This window comes from Staurois parvus, unplaced genomic scaffold (assembly GCF_062004578.1).
Source record: "Staurois parvus isolate SC_StPar_1 unplaced genomic scaffold, SC_StPar_1.0 ptg000882l, whole genome shotgun sequence".
NCBI lineage: Eukaryota > Metazoa > Chordata > Amphibia > Anura > Ranidae > Staurois > Staurois parvus.
In genome coordinates, this window is record NW_028318678.1 from 3,823,485 (window position 1) to 3,840,890 (window position 17,406).

The 17,406-nt window shown below is 42.3% G+C and overlaps 1 protein-coding gene across 2 annotated transcripts in view; it reads left to right on the top strand.

Moving 5' to 3' along the window:
• LOC149442995 (uncharacterized) overlaps positions 1-16,594 on the top strand; it is a 69,894-nt gene extending 53,300 nt beyond the window's left edge. Inside the window, exons 17-21 of one of the 2 annotated variants that reach the window (XR_016306715.1) lie at positions 2,074-2,195; positions 2,322-2,444; positions 4,824-4,866; positions 11,825-13,282; positions 13,320-16,594. Coding sequence is in view for 1 of the 2 variants with exons in the window: in XM_089656040.1 (XP_089512166.1) it covers positions 2,074-2,195; positions 2,322-2,444; positions 4,824-4,866; positions 11,825-11,917 (381 nt within the window). In the remaining variant the exon portion in view is untranslated. Of the gene's footprint in view, positions 1-2,073; positions 2,196-2,321; positions 2,445-4,823; positions 4,867-11,824 lie in introns of both variants that reach the window. The other variant, XM_089656040.1, reaches the window with a different exon arrangement.
• The last annotated feature ends 812 nt before the right edge of the window (positions 16,595-17,406 follow it).

The following is a 17,406-nucleotide window of genomic DNA, read 5'->3' on the forward strand; positions in this document are numbered from 1 at the left end:
CTTTAGTTTGAAGCCAGTTGGCTTGCTGCCATGTTGCCCTCCCTTCATATTCTGTGCTTTGGGACATCCCTGTTGTAATGGATGCAAAGATACCCCGTGTCCTGGGAAGTATGATAAAGGAAATGGGATTTTCAGTATGCACAGGGATCCCACCCCTCTTCCCTTGTGGTTCATGCCTTGCTACAGAAATTGAAGCCTTGCCTAGCTAGGAGTGGTTATGTCTAGGAGGGAATGTCCTGTCTCTTTATTTAAATACAATAAAGAATGCTGCGCTACTCCTTAAGGTATATATACACATAAATAATAAATTAATAGGTGATGTGTAATCAAAAAATTGCATCAATTTAAATAAAAATAATAAAAAGTGAAAGTGATATCAATTATTATTAATTTGTGCCCATGATTCATTAAATCTATAAAAATTCATATAACTGAGAGTATGTAAAAAACACATTTACATATATACATAGATATATATAATACCGTGCATATAGAATCACACGTGCCTCTCGTGTAGTGGGAACACCCCAATATAACAATGCAATATAACAATAAGATAGATCCTCCCATAGTGCAGTATATTTTATTTTCCACAGTAGGGACAAATAGCATAAAATATTATAAAAGTTTGTAACTCACGTGGCCGCCAATTCAATACCCCATGCTTTCGGATGAGGGCATGTATGTATGGGTGTACAACTCTGCAAATAGGTGTACCAAGATGGCCGCCACGCCGGAAATATGTCACCACGTCCCGCTGACGCGTTGTCCCTACTGTGGAAAATAAAATATACTGCACTATGGGAGGATCTATCTTATTTCTTATTTGAGAGATTGATGCTGCAAATTACTTGGAGAGGAGCCATTTGTGGAATACCTAATCTTGAGAGATTTGGGTGCGACAAGGAGCAACATTTGGAGTGATAGCTATCTTGGAGGATCTGTGAGGGGGATCCACAAAAGCGCTTTGATCCGCAAGGGTCGAAGTGATGAGGTGAGAGGCTAATCCAGATGGTGGTCGGATTGTCAGAATTCACATTCACCCAAAGATCCACATGATTTCTGGTTTATTTATGGTCACCAACAGTAGTCATTGGAAGCACATGCTTTTCGTTTTTATCACTATTAATACCTATTGGACTTTGTGAGCACTGTTTGATGCATTGTTATATTGGGGTGTTCCCACTACACGAGAGGCACGTGTGATTCTATATGCACGGTATTATATATATCTATGTATATATGTAAATGTGTTTTTTACATACTCTCAGTTATATGAATTTATTTTTATAGATTTAATGAATCATGGGCACAAATTAATAATTAATAATAATTGATTTCACTTTTTATTATTTTTATTTAAATTGATGCAATTTTTTGATTACACATCACCTATTAATTTATTATTTATGTGTATATATACCTTAAGGAGTAGCGCAGCATTCTTTATTGTATTTATTTAACACAATCACTGGTATATGATTTAATGCTAGCAGCTTCTCCAGGTGTGTTTTTGTTTGTTTTTTGTATTTAGTTGATACACTTGGGAGTGCATGAGGTTCACACCATTACTGTCTCTTTATTTGCCAATGTCCAATCACCCAAAGGTAGCAGCATAATCCTGTCATAATGGATAAAGCTAACCTGTGTCCTAGGATGTACTCCAAGAAAAAGATATTACAGGTAAACCAAAAATCCTATTTTCCTGCCCAAATGAAAGCTTACAATTTCCTGCCAATGCTTAGTGTAGATCTTTGCTTTTGGGCCTGCTGGGAGCCACAATGCCATCCACCATCTGCTTCCCTTTACCCTGTGGAAAATGTAACAGCAGGAGCCGGAACACAGAAAGGTGGGTGGGAACACTGAAATCTACAGGTGGGCAGAATTCGAGTTGAGCATTGTGATGGAGATCCAACTCTTGGAGTATCCACTATAAGAAGTATAAGCAAGGAGCTAAGTATGGGAGCGCCACCTATACTAAAATATCACTTTTGGGTAGACTGAAACTTTCAGGTCGAATGATATTTTCTTTGACTTGTACTGATCCACCAAGTTTCTTTCCTTTTAAATTAGATGAACCTTTGGGCCTTGGACCTACTGATTCAGAACATCTCTCCTATGAATTCATTGCTTCTGGCATTCGTGATGAGCATTAATAAGGAGCTGCATGGCAACGAACAGCAAGTGTTAAACACGTAAGAAAGCTATGAAAAAAAAACAGTAAAAGGTGTTCTGTGAATTGTTTGTGTTCTGGAATCATTCCATGTTTGCTCTCTGGAGCTCTCCAGTTAAGGAAGCTTTATGCTTTATCCTATTTCTAGACTGGACTATCGCGGTGCCATCTATGCGTCAAACCTCATATCTGTATTTTTGCTGCATGAATGCGGGCCTGTTCGGACTATTGGCCTACACATGATCGATATGCTCATTAAAAATGCAACAAAGTAAGTATGATTTGACTTTGGTATTTCTCACATCCATTGTGGCAGCCTCCTGTCTGCTCTTCCGTTGAACTGTCGGCAAACCATGTATTACATTTTTATAGATATCGTTTCAAATTAGTAATAATATTTAGTTCCTATGTGCCCAGTTTCCAAATTCTTTCATCTTATCTTGTAATTACCTGGTGATCCTGCCTACAGTTTCTCCTTTTTCCCCTGATGACAAGAAGACCAGGCTACTTCCTGGTTTCTCAATGTTGGGACATTTTGCACTCCGGCAGTATCTGTGTACAGAATGCTATACACTTCCAGCCCACCTCTAGTTGGAGAATGACAGCAGCTCTTGCAGTCAGGGAGTGTTGAAGGACATTGTTCATCCTTGATACTTGTTTCTGTCTTTATTGAGCTAAAGAGCTTAAAAGATGTGTTGAGCATTGGTGCCCTGCTACAAGCATCATTTTGAGATTCAGCCATTGTAGCTGGGGGGGGGGGGGAAGCAAACCAAACAGTCATGCTCAAAAAATATACTAAAAGTATTCAGCCCCCCCCCCTTTGCTTTTTTAATTTTGTTATGGTGCAGCCCTTATTAACCCCCCTGGCGGTATTCCCGAGTGTAGCTCGGGGTAAAGTTTCAGTACCACAAGCGGTAACCCCGAGCTACACTCGGGCTTACCATGCGGCGCTGCTCCGGGATCTGTTCTTCACTTACCTTGTCTTGCGTTCCTGCGATGTCAATCCTGCAGTGTCCCCTGTAATGTCCTCCGGCCAATGCTGGTATCTGTCTTCTGGGTTCCGTCCCCTGCGATGTCAGGACATACGGGGGACGGAACGGCGGGAAATTTGAAAATGACAAAAAGTGACATTCAATAAATACACTAAAATCACATAGTATAACATTCCTGTATCAAAGCATTTCACATACATTTTGTCCCTAATGCTTTGTCCGGCGCCCTGCCTGCATTTTTACTGTTCTTTCTGCCTGGAAACTGAGAAAAGTCCATGGCGTCCAAAAAGCGTCCCTTTAGGTCAAAAGCGGTTTTAGACCGGCTAGAGAACAGCGATAGTAAATTAGAACCACTTGCAGAATTGAGTGATAATGATTCGTAGGGAAATTCATCATCAGACACTGAAAACGATTTTGCGACTTTGCGCAGTGATGTGCGAACTTGGCGCTATATTTCATATTTCAGTGTTTTTGGTTTGATTATATTATTGAATTAAATTTATTATATTATTATTTTTATGATTATTTATTAAAATTATAATTTATGATTTCGTGTTTCAAATTTTATCATACCCGGGATGTTTACTAGACTCTTGTTCGGACAGATTTCAGTGCGTTATTCCTAAAAAATTACAGGCCTACAATAAAAAAAAATACATATTTCCATGCAAAAAAATTTACCGCTTTGAGCACAGAAATATGGACATAATCAGACCGCTAGGGAGGTTAATCTACACTCAGTGCCCCTTTGGTGACAAGGTGAAAACAGATTTTTAGAAATGTTTGCAAATGTATCAAAAAGGAAAAACTGAAATGTCACATTGGCATAAGTATTCAGACCCTTTGCATTTAATTTCTCTTGAACATTGCTTAGATGTAGCAATTGGATTTGATTGGAGTCCACCTTTGGTAAATTAAATTGGACATGATTTGGAAAGGCACACGCCTCTCTATAAAAGGCCTCGCAGCTGACAGTGCATACTGTATCAGAGCAAAAGCCGTGCGGTCAAAAGGAACTACCTGTAGTGCTCCGAGACAGGATTATTGCATGGCACAGTTCTGGGGAAGGATACAAAAACGTTCTGTCCTTTTTTTTTTTTTATTTTTTTCCTGCACGAGTCCTATACAGCCAACGAAGCCTGAACAGCATACTAGTTGTGGGATAGGAACTTGAATAACAGTGAAAGTGGAAGAAAATACCAAGGATCTATAGAACTGTAGCTCACACTGCCAGTGACATATCAGGGGTGGATTTCTATTAAAGATTTCCAGCCGTATGTTTTGTTGCATTTTATATAAAGCGAGGGAAAGCTGCAGCTTGGTAAGTGAGCATATCTTTGCCAACAAGAACACAGGAATGAAATCCTGACAGTGGTTCTAATGCTTACTACTAAAATAATGATTGTACTGTTATTGCTTTCCGTGTTATAGAGCTTATCCTTTCTTTGTGTCCCAGTGGCACAGCAGGAACTATTGGGAAATCTTCCCAGTGGGGATACTGACAGCCGGAAAAACCTAATATAGGCTTTGATTCTTTCCCATTCTATCCAGAATATAAAAAATGATTTGCCTGAAGTTCTACTTTTTATACAGTGGGCCTGCTATAGTAACATCTATTAGGGCTTAATAGTAATCCAAACTGATCCCTTCCTCCACAGGTATAATTGGACTCCAACCGTTGGCAATGACTTGAGGAACAGAGTAAGTGGACTTCTTTGTAGCATTTTTTTTTTTATTCTTTATATAAAAGGGAAATTTTAACAGTCTCGGTTTACATAACTAAAGTAAATGGTGTATGACCAAATGTTTGCAGCTACCTGATTCACACTTACCTGTATCGCCAAAAATACATTGACACTCCTCCAAATTTGTTGTACAGTGAAGCATACGGTCTAGGCCAGTGTTTCTCAACCTTTTTTCAATCAAGGCATTCTTTAATATTATGGATAATCTCAAAGCACCCCAATCTAAAATGTAAAAAACTATTCTACACACATCCAGTACACCCAACGTTGCAGGTGATTTATTCTTCCAAAGCAAATACGCCATTGCACACTGGTACCGACTAGTATTCCAGTGTGTCTCTCATTTTCTCACACTCACTCTTCTAATGTGACCCCAGTGCTGCCGGAAAGGGCAGGGGAGGGCCAAACAAGGATGATGTGTATGCACCCGACGTCCTCCTTGTCAACTGATGTCATTGGTTGTTAGCAAGCGGCTAGAAGGTCATAAAAGTGCCCAATGAAAACCTGTGGCTTTGTGTTCTAAAAGGCTAGATTGATCCACCTGCTGGCTTGTATACAATTTTTGGCCATGTTGCCAAGGCACCCCTGATGAAGCCTGAAGGCACCCCAGGGTGCCTGGGCTCCCTGGTTGAGAGGCTGGTCTATGCTACGACATTGTAGAAACAAAAGAAGAAACACCGTAGAGGTGCTGTTTCTTCCACATTAGAGTCTGCTTCACTCTACCCCAGCCAGCCTACCCTGGTATTCAGACTGTTCCATCCCCTTCCCCACCATTGGATTCCTACTACTGGATTCATTAAGACTCTCTATGGACGTTTGGTCTGCAGGTTCCATGAGCCTATGATTTCCTTGCAAAGACATTTTAGACAATGGTGCGCTTGTGGTAGCAGTTTGGTGAAGTCCCTTTTCTGTTCCAGCATGACTGTACCATGGTGTACAAAGTCAACTCCTAATAAATGTGGTTTGGGGTGGAAGAGCTCAATTATTCTGCACACAGCCCTGATCTCAATGCCACTGAACACCTTTGGAATGAATTGGAGTTCTGGTTGTGAGCCAGCTTGTCCATCAATACCTGACCTTAAAAATGATCTATGACTGGGCATAAATTTGCCACAGATGCAATCCAAAATCTTGTGGAAAGCCTTCCCAGAGGAGTAGAGATTGCTGTAGGGGACAAACTCCACATCAGTGCCCATGGTTTTGGAATGAGATGTCCAAGAAGTTCATGTGTGATGGTCAGTTGTCCACATAATTCAGTTATATTTATTTTTTACAGGTAACTATATATAGTGCTTTAAATTTTCGCAGCACTTTACATATATTGTACAATTATATCAGTCCCTGCCCTCAAAGGACATACAATCTAACGTCCCTAACTCTCATTCGTACACATACTAGGGCCAATTTAGGCAGGAGCCAATTACCTACCAGCATGTCTTGGGACGTGTGGGAGGAAACCCACGCAGGCACAGGGAGAACATTCGAACTCCAGACAGGTAGTGCTGTGCTTGAGATTCAGACAACCCTAGTACTGCTAGGCAGAAGTGCTAACCACTTAGCCACCGTTATACACATCAGAAATGTTTTACAGGATAATGTTCATTCTCAAAGATTGCATTAAGAGTCCGTTAACCAGCTTCTAGTTTAGTACACTGAAGCTACAATGACTGCTTCCTATAGTTTTATTCCCTTCACATTTTTCTATAGGTGGTTTCCATAACAAACATTTGGCAATGTAACACATCAAATTCTTAAACCAAAGCTAACTGATGACACATTCAAGTAATTTTTAACCAAGCACATAGAACCACTAATGACCCTAAACCCTTTGCTGAGTGACCTTCTCTGGGCTAGAGTACCAAACGTGTCAATAGTAATTTGGCCTTAGAGCAGGGGTGGGCAAACTTTTTGACTTGAGGGCCGCAATGGGTTCATATATTGGACCCGGGGGCCGGACCAAGAGTAGATGAATGTGCCATCCCCCATAGTAATGAATCCCCCATTGTAATGAATCCCCCATAGTAATGAATCCCCCATATAGTAATTCATCCCCCATATAGTAATTCATCCCCCATATAGTAATTCATCCCCCATAGTAATGAATGCCCCATATAGTAATTCATCCCCCATAGTAATTCATCCCCCATAGTAATTCATCCCCCATATAGTAATTCATCCCCCATATAGTAATTCATCCCCCATAGTAATTCATCCCCCATAGTAATTCATCCCCCATAGTAATTCATCCCCCATAGTAATTCATCCCCCATAGTAATGAATGCCCCATATAGTAATTCATCCCCCATAGTAATGAATGCCCCATATAGTAATTCATCCCCCATAGTAATTCATCCCCCATAGTAATTCATCCCCCATAGTAATTCATCCCCCATAGTAATTCATTCCCCATATAGTAATTCATTCCCCATATAGTAATTCATTCCCCATATGAATTCATTCCCCATATTAATTCATCCCTCATATAGTATTTCATCCCCCACAGTACTATTCCCCCCCAAGTAGTAAGCCAAGTCCCCCCTGTGTCAATTCACTTACCTTTGCTCCGCGCGTTCCTCTCGCCGTGTTCCCGCGCCGTTCCGGTCTTCAGGGCGGACTGTGAGAGGAGCCTAGCTCCCCTCACGTTCGTCACGCTGCCCCGCCTACACACATCCTGACAGCCAATGTTTGCCTGCCCTGGCTGTGTTTTTTTTTTATCACGCTCCGCGGGCCGGATTAAAAGGTCCGCCAGGCCATATACGGCCCGCGGGCCGTAGTTTGCCCATTGCTGCCTTAGAGTGACACTAAACTATATCCATAGTCTCTGACCCGGTCATTCTATTTTTCATGAAATCAGTTTTTACTGTGGATTTCTGCTTCCTTATAATATTCTCCATGATCTCCTGAACCTCCCCTCCTCCCTCTCACTTTCTGTAGTTTGGAACGAGCAGTGCATGTTATTTGCAGTCCCATAGTCCGTAGTAGTCATAGTCCTTAAAGTGATTGTAAAGGCTGAAGGGTTTTTTTTACCTTGCATTCTATGCATGAAGGTAAAAAAAAAACCTGTGTGCAGCATCCCCCGAAGCCCCCCTAATACTCACCTAAGCCCCCTCTTGATCCAGCGATGTGCACTGGAGTCTAGGCTATCCCGGGACTCTTCTCACTGGCTGAGACAGCAGTGGGAGCCATTGCCTCCTGCCGCTATCAATCACAGCCAATGAGAAGAGAGAGTGGGTGGGGCTGAGCTGTAGCTCCTTGTGTGAATGGACACACAGAGCAGTGCGCATGCTTGGGCACCCTCATAGCAATCTGCTTGCTGTGGGGGCACCCAACGGGGGCGGGGCCAGGAGCGTCGGTGGGCGACCCCAGAAGAGGAGGATCCCGGCTGTTCTGTTCAAAACCACGTCACACAGCAGGTAAGTATGGACATGTTTGTTATTTATTCAAATTTTAGCCTTTAGAATCACATTAATCCATCTCAGGAGCAAGTGAGAGGGGGGTGGCTATGCTCAGAAGCACAGTGGGACTATGACGAGTGAATGTACCTACCATCTAACAGGAAGTCCGATCACAGCAAAAAAAAGAGGAGTTTGGAGGACGCTGAGAGCAATAGACAGTCATTTGTTGGGTTAAGCATACATACTTGAATAGAATTACTGTATTTTTTAATATATATATATATATATATATATATATATATATATATATATATATATATATATATATATATATATATATTATAAATTAACTTTATTTTTTATTTTTTTTATCACAGTTTAGTGTTCTAAACTCTTAGTTCTTGCAGCAGTGAAGTTGTTTTTTTTTTTTTTGTTTTTTTTAAATATTTTGAAATCGGAGAACACATTCTCTAGTCCTCTGGGCTTCCATGCTTTTTGCCTGTTCCTATGGCAACACTAGCAGGTTACCCTGTGGAAGAGTAAGGGCCATGTCCCACTAGAGTTCATCACGTCATTTATGGCAAATCGCCAGCACAGTCACTACAGAGACCGACTACCTATGCTTGTGATGCTGCTTTCTTGCTGGGCAAAATGCAGCGGCGCTTAGCTTCCTTGCTCTCAGCGAACTTGCTGCTGGCGGGGTGGGGGGCTCTTTTTCAGAGGCGCTGTCACTTTGTCCTGCATGAGCGAGGTGACAGTGTCTTTAGACCACTCTAGTTAAACCATGAAATGCATGGAGCACATCTTGGGATTGTTCTCCCCAGGCATGTGGACAAATGAAAACAGATTGTCAATAAGAATCTGTTTTCATTGAACACTTGGCAGTAGACATAGCCCTATGAAGATGTGAATGAGCAGTTTGGGAACCTGTGTACCTGCCAAAAGCTTTACAAAGTAATGCACATCCCCTGGTGATTTCTCCTTCCCTGCTGTACCATACGGTGGTTAAGTATGAGGAAGCAGATACATTCCTTGTTCATATAGGACCTAGACAGATCAGAGACGACTTAGGCAGTAGACAGAGACTGGAAAAACTGTGGACCCCATACAGTGAAGGAAATAAGTATTTGATCCCCTGATGATTTTGAATGTTTGCCCACTCACAAAGAAATAATCAGTCTAGCAGCACTCCCTGTTGTCACCTTCTCACCAAGCTGCTTGGCGATAGTTTGGTAGCCCAGTCCAGCCTTGTATAGGTCTACAATCTTGTCCCTGACATCCTTGGACAGCTCTTTGGTCTTCGCCATGGTGGAGAGTTTGGAATCTGATTGTTTGATTGCTCCTGTGGACAGGTGTCTTTTATACAGGTAACAAAATGAGATTAGCAGCACTCCCTTTAAGAGACTGCTTCTAATCTCAGCTTGTTACCTGTATGAAAGACACCTGGTAGCCAGAAATCCTGCTGAATGATAGGGGATCAAATCCTTATTACCCTCATGAACATGCAAATCAGTCATCATTTGTTAGACATGCATTTCTTTTGAATTTCTTGTTGCTATTCTGTCTCTCAGTGTTACAATACACCGAACATTCGATTTTTAGACCGATCATTTCTTTGTGAGTGGACAAACATTCAAAATCAGCAGGGGATCAAATACTTATTTCCTTCATTGTATAACGCCTCCTGCTCCAGCAATCCTTTGTTCCTTGCTGGTGTCTTTAGGTGTCTCTTCTGAGATGTATTTTGTTGCTGGGTGCACTTGCCAAAATTTTCAGTCCACTTTTCTTGCTGCTTTGACAACGGCAGCATTTTATGCAGCCTCTGAATTGTGTTCCATGACGGGATTCTGGACTTCATCAAAGGTGCAGGGCTGGCCTGTAACGTTGCTTGGGCACTGGGTCCTGTGTTAGGCATGTAGTACATCTTGTCTGGTTAGCTACAGGGTGCTATACAAGTCCAGGGCAGAGGTTCCATGAATAATACCTTGCTTAAGTGTACGCCCTTCAACAATGGGTGAAGTCAAGGGTGTGGAGGGCCAATCCCCAATTTAACCTTGTGTGGAACGACTCCCTGGGTTTGTGAGTATATGGTGCCCTAGGTGCCTCCCTTCTCCCTTACATGCAGTGATTTAGGTATCCAGGCTTGCCTTCATTGTTTCCGCCCGCTGGTTAAACAAAGGGGTAAAAAAACAGGAATATTCTCTGGGCAGCCTTAGTCTACCCTACAGCCAGCAGAGTTCCTCTGTTCTTCCAGAAAGACCTTGCAGAGGGCTCCCTGAATCTTGTTCCTAGATGGTTCCATCAGGTTGTGGTTTAGGCCTATTCCACAAAATATAGGGTTCCTCCCTTTCTGGGGAAAGGCCATTCTAATAGATCTTTTTAGTGCATCCTGAGCTTTTCAGCATCAAGTTTCTGCATTGCAAATTTATAAGACTGCCACCTAGTCTTTGATTCACACGTTTACTAATTTTTAGGGGGGGGGAGGCGCAATGTATTAAAATCTGCCAGTATGATCTTTAATAATGTAGTGCAAGGGCCTTTCTGGTTGGATACAGATTTATTGAGCTTTCATTCATTTTTTTCCCAGAGATCACAGTACCCCCCTGACAATGCCTTTAACTGCTTTTCACTTCAGTCGGATGACGCCATCTTTGTTCTTTGCATCATCCAGGGTCACCATCTACTTCCTGTAGTGAGATGTCGGGTCAGGGATGACAAAGTCATGTAAATCTAGTGCCTGTACAGGACACGGATTCATAGACGACTGTGATATAGGCAGGTACCTTCAGGTGACAGGAGCCCCCAACTGCTCCTGAGTTCCTTGGCAAGCAATGAAAGGACCCCAGAGGGTAGAGGTGGTCATACTGTACTCCAAGAAATTGATTTCATAAGTCAAAAATCCCATTTTCTTTTTCATACAACAAAGCATACAGGAAGATACAGAAATGAATGGGAAATTCCTTAAAGCAGAGCTCCACCCAAAAGGGGAAGTGCCGCTTTAAGCCTTTGTCCCCCGCTCCCCATTAGGGATTGGCACCTTTGGGGAGCGGGTACCCGAATTTGACAGGTACCCGCTCCCACTTCCGCTGCGATCGCCTAGGCAATCGGAAGCGGAAGTTGTCTTCCCCATAGTCTTTTGGGACACGTGACCCGTCCCAGAAGACTTTGGGGCCATTCACAAAGCTCAGCACTTAACACGCATGCTCAGTGGGCACCCGGCTGTGAAGCCGCAAGCTGTCACAGCCGGGTGCCCACATTGAAGATGGCGGCGCCAGGAAGAGAAGACGGCTGGTGAAACCAGCGGTGGTGAGGACACCGCAGGACCGAAGGACAGGTAAGTGTCTGTATTTTAAAAGTCAGCAGCTACAGTTTTTGTAGCTGCTAACTTTTTAATTTTTTTTATTTATTTTCAGGTGGCACTCCACTTTAAGCAATAACAGTAGGGAAATGGGGGGGCATGGAGGTCTGCTTTAACAGCCTCAAAGTAGCATTGTACATATCACGGTCTCTTTCTTTCAGGTATGCAGCATCAATTCACACGTGTCCATCTTCAGTGACGTGCAAAGGCAACAGCTGCTAAGCAAACTAGGATGTCTGACCGGAGCGAAGTAACCCTCCCCAGTGAGGTGTATTCAGAGACTGCTACCTTCCAGGACACCGAACACACTTTGCCGATGAAAGCCGAGTGTTTTTTTTGTTTTTTTTTATGTGAAATTTGCACTTTTTTACTCTTGTGCCTTATGAGTCCATTTCTCTAGGAACATTAGGCCTTGTGATGGTGGCTGAGGGCCTTTTGTTCACCGTAGCCTTCAGTCAGATGTTCAGTGTACGTTTCCGAGGCATTATCGGAGCATCTGACAAAGTCGATAGGAACGGTTGCCTTCAGGTGCTTTCCATCACTAAGCCCATTGTGTTTGGTTTCTCTGTCTTTATATCTCCTACTTTAGCAGCGAGGCTTCCTTGCAGCGGTTTTGCTCCATCTCCCTCTACAAGGCCATTCGAAGGTATATTCTGCCGCTCTTGCAGCTGGACTTGCGGCTTTTGATTTTATTTCTGAATTTAGAGGAGTCTGCGACAGTTTGCTGCGGGCGATTCCATCTGACTTTCAGAGCAGTAATTCCACCTACAGTGGGAGCGTGGTGGAGATAAATAATGGGTCAAGTAGCCATCCGTACACAGCAAGACTATACCATTCAAGAAGTAGATTCAGATTCGGCCAATTCTTCATTCATGACTGGTTCTCGTTAATTGCATGGACTGAAGGCAGACATGTCATCTGATAAATCTGTGGCATTCATTTGTTTAAGTGCCTCCCTGGCAAATGTTAAACCTGGAATCTGGCACTTGTGTATGTACAGCAGGTGGCTTTGGTATTACGCGGTTATCCTTTCACAGCATCCCATCCTAGTCCTCGAACACTGTACTCTTAGGGGCTGATTACAAAGGATATTTATACAGATTAAATCTGCAAACGATTAAAAAAAAAAAAAAAAAAGGGATGGCTGTAACCTGAGTTTAATGTGCGCAAACAGCAAGAGTAGGGGCACATTCTGCACTTCTAATAATGAATACTTCAGGATCTTGTGTTTGCACACTAATTATGCTTACTAACTTTGCTGCTTTATATTGGTAAAGTGTACCTGTACACCGTGAAGATATCTGTTTTGTGAATGGCATCATCGTTCACATTGCGCCTTTTGCTACGAGTTCTTGGTGATTTGTTTGCCAACATTTGTATGCGGAGTCCTTTGCAAAACATGATTTTATGACAGGTCCTCTTAGAGGGAGTTTTGTCAGAATAGTATTTGGACCAGAGAAAAGAAGCCGTATCTTTCAGGGAAGGTTTCTTGTATAAGTTTTCCTGATAATAAAAAAGCCAATGCTAGTCGTGTACTGGGGATAGGAGAAAAACAATAGATATGAGATAGATGTGTCACAATGCAAGTTAATCCAGATGCAATCATATTCCAATAAAAGGTCAGAGATGGGATCAAACAAGAACTTCCAATAAAAGGTCAGAGATGGGATCAAACAAGAACTTCCAATAAAAGGTCAGAGATGGGATCAAACGAGAACTTCCAATAAAAGGTCAGAGATGGGATCAAATGAGAACTTCCAAAGCCTTTCATGGAGCCCAACATCGCCCCCTTCATCAGGGCTTGGAGTATATGGGCTAAGTCAGCGATGGGCAAACTGCGGACCTCCAGCTGTTGCTGAACTACAAGTCCCGTCATGCTTGTAACTGTAAGTCTTGCAATGCTTCATGGGACATGTAGTTCCACAATACCTGGAGGGCCAAAGTTTGCCCATCGCCGGGCTAAGTTAAAAGTCCACTATTTATGGTTTGTGACCACTGCCAGGCCGGGCACAGAGCTTTCCAACAGCTGGTTTGGTAGCCCCTATATAGTCTACCATGGGGATTGGAGAAGGTAAAGCTAAAGACATACTGGGCAGAATGCATAAGAACGTATTGAGCGCCCAGAGAATTGTCCCAAACAGAGAACACTTAAAAGGAAATCTTTGCAGGCATCCAATGGAGACTTCACATTCCGCTCAATACCTGTTGTCTGGATCCAACAGTTTGTAGCCATCTCAGTACACGTATTCAGAGAAGCTCTTCTGATTTCACTCCGATCTTCCAGGGTCTGACTCGGAAGCCAGTGGATCAGTAGTATAAACAGGCATATAGCATTTTGACAAGTAGGTCAGCCACCGCCTCTGATATTTTTCTCAGGAAAAGGTGACTTTAACTGGGTTTTCACTTGAAGCGGAAATCTCTGGATTGCATTGCACCATGTGGTTACACAGAAGCATGCCTCTCTTCCACAGCGATTGTACATGCATTACTTAGGAGCTGCAACTTTTTAGATTTGATGTGTAATGCCATCCAATGGTAAAACTTGTCGCAGCTTGGCTGTTATGAACATTGTCGTGAGACATTTTGCCCATTCAAGGGATCTCCTCGTGGCTCGTTCACTCCCCAATGTACATTATAATGGGAAGGCACTGTCTGTGTATTGTAGTACTTTACCATTTATTGTTACAAGCACCCAAAAAGCCAGATATGCCAAGTATTACAGTGGAAAGTAAACTTTGTGCTGTGTTTTTAAAAAATAGCACAGGACCTATATTTTCTCAGGCATTTGTGGCCCGTTCATAATTTAATTGACTGCATAGGGCTATTTAACCTCAAAAATAAATGTTGTTTTGTGAATGGAGGCTTAACATGCCCGGCCTTGATTTCAGTTTAAATTGTAAACCTCCTTCAACCTCTTCACGCCGGCCGAACACCAATGTGCAGCCTCCCGGCGTCTGGGTCTGGACGCTGAGCAGCCAAACATTTGTGTTCTATTAAAAAAAAACATATGTGCTGAGAGCACGCGCTCCCAGCACACATGTCCGGTACTCACGGAAAGGTCCCGATCTCCTCTTTCGATCAGGACCTTTCCCGATCATGTGACCGCCATGACGGTGTGTCCCGGCGGTCACATGACCGTAAACCACGCTTCTCCTCCCGACTTCTGAAACCCTTAAAGGGCCGGGAGGCACCAAGGGGTTAATAACCATATCCATGATCCTACCTGGCCGTTGGTGAGGATCTTATTTGTATATATTCCTACATTAACTTCTGACTGAAAACCGATATATTCCCTTTACAATGTACTTATTTATGCAAGAGTTGCACACTTTTTAGTGAATTGTGTGTTATATAATTAGCATACAGTTGTGGTTCTAGTCTTATAAATAACCCCATTCCATTCCCCATCCCAATCTCTCACACCTTAGAGAGACTTTGTTTTTATCTGTTTTCCTGTTGTAGAGAAACTGTGAATACTGTTGGTGATGAAAGAATGCCTTGGCCTTAGAACGGTCTTCACAAATTTTAACTTGTGAAATTCTAAATGTTTTTTTTTCTCTGGATGCCGCAGATACACATTGTGACGCCGCTGAACAGTTAATAAATGCTGAGAGAAATTAAATGTGTAAACACACAGATGAGAATAATATTTTCTTCCAATAGCCAGCCTGTCTCCTGCTTTATCCAACAATTACTGCTTACTTACTCTCCACTACGGTCCACACCACCAAACTGAGAGAAGGCTATTTCTGCATTTACCTGGATAGAAAGCAGTTCAATGAGGATTCATTCCTGTGGTAATATGTTCATTATGGAATGAGTTCTGTATATTTTCTCACACATCTTCAGACTTGTCCATCTTTTTTTTTTTTTTTTTTTTTGTGTGAAAAGGTTTTAGTGCTGTGGCTTTTTATTTCATGTAATGCTGATATAGGCTTCTTTCTGCTTGGGGATGGGGGAAAACTTGCATTTTTAATGAATAAAATAAGCAATTTTGCCAATCCAGCTTTGCTAGTGCTGCTTAGCAGAACTGATCAAAAAAAGCTGTGACTACCTCGAAGATTATACATGGCCATGCTGCAATATACGATTTCACTAGCAGGTGGCACTGCAGGCAAAATCCAGCAATTACAGCTTTAGTCAGTAGCTGTGCTGAGCGACCAGCAGTGTCTTAATACACTAACAGGTTTTTCTTTGTTCTGGTAGTTGTGAAACTATAAAACAGGCTTTGAAAGTAGAGATGTAGTCAGGAAATAGACATTCAAATATTGCCTATCCATAACAAATGGTTAATTAGCTTTAAAACAAGTCCTCACTTCCCTCTGTAGTTGCAGGTATTGTGGAACAATTCTTGATCCATGTTTACAGCAGAAGCATTTTTGTTTCTGCCATTCAGTCCCCCCCCCCTCCGATGCAGTGGACTTAGCTGCCTGCCAGCTATCTGATCTCTAATGAAAGCAGAGCAAGTGCACAGGAAGAGGGAGAGAGCAGAGTGCCGAGACTGGACTCCAAGGTGTTTCCTGTTTCCTCCATGAATTACTCCACAGTGCCTCAGAGGGCTTGTTTGAAATCCTATTTATTGCATGTTGAGGACAAATATTAGAATATACATAGCCTGGACACAGTTTTACTTTAAATTGGCCTTGTGTACCTAGCCACTTCTGACCTGTGGCAGCAGCCATTTTTGTTTATGTCAATATGGCACCACTCTGGAAATAACGTTTCCTCCAGACCACTGTCTTTTTAATGTCGAATATTTCTGATTTGTAGAGTGTTAATTGGCTTTATCCAGTTGGCACTTTTTCTTAATTCTTACTGGTTAATGCCAGCTTTATATTAGGAATTTGTTGTTGTATTTTTATTGTACATATATATATAAGTGTGTGTGTAGATACAATTTGTAACTATTAAATAAAAGTCTTTGAAAGCTTTGGTGTGGTTTTTTTTTTTTTCTTTTTTTTTCTTTTTACGATGAACAGAAACATCCATTGGTGACCTCTTCTGAAAATGCTTGTTGCCTGGCTATTATATCATCCCTTTTGCTTCAGTATTTCAGTTGTAACTTAACAAGAATGTTGGAAGTCTGATCAACTAATCTGTTTACTTTGTTCTTGTTCTGTGACTGAAAGTATTGCAGGCATAAGGTCAGCATACCAGCCAGGCAACTTACACTTTCAGAAGTAGGTCAGCAATCACAGCTTCTTCTGCTAAAGGGTCAATTTTATTCATGTTTTCATGTCCTTTTTTTTTTCTTTTTCAGAGAAAGGGTCCATCATCTTAAGACATGAGCACAAAACGGAGGGTTCACAGAGTTGGGTAGGGTTATTGGGGGGGCACCTAGGGGGCATGTCCCCTAAAGCTTTGCTAGTGTCCAATCAGCTGAAGGTACATGCCTATAACCCATGGTGTTTCCACTGACCACCATCATGCAGGGACATTCCTCCATTGACGACAAACGGACATTCCTCCATTGACCACAAACAGGGACATTCCTCCATTGACCACAAACAGGGACATTCCTCCATTGACCACAAACAGGGACATTCCTCCATTGACCACAAACAGGGACATTCCTCCATTGACCACCAACATATAGGGACGTTCCTCCACTGACCACCAACATATAGGGACGTTCCTCCACTGACCACCAACATATAGGGACGTTCCTCCACTGACCACCAACATATAGGGACGTTCCTCCACTGACCACCAACATATAGGGACGTTCCTCCACTGACCACCA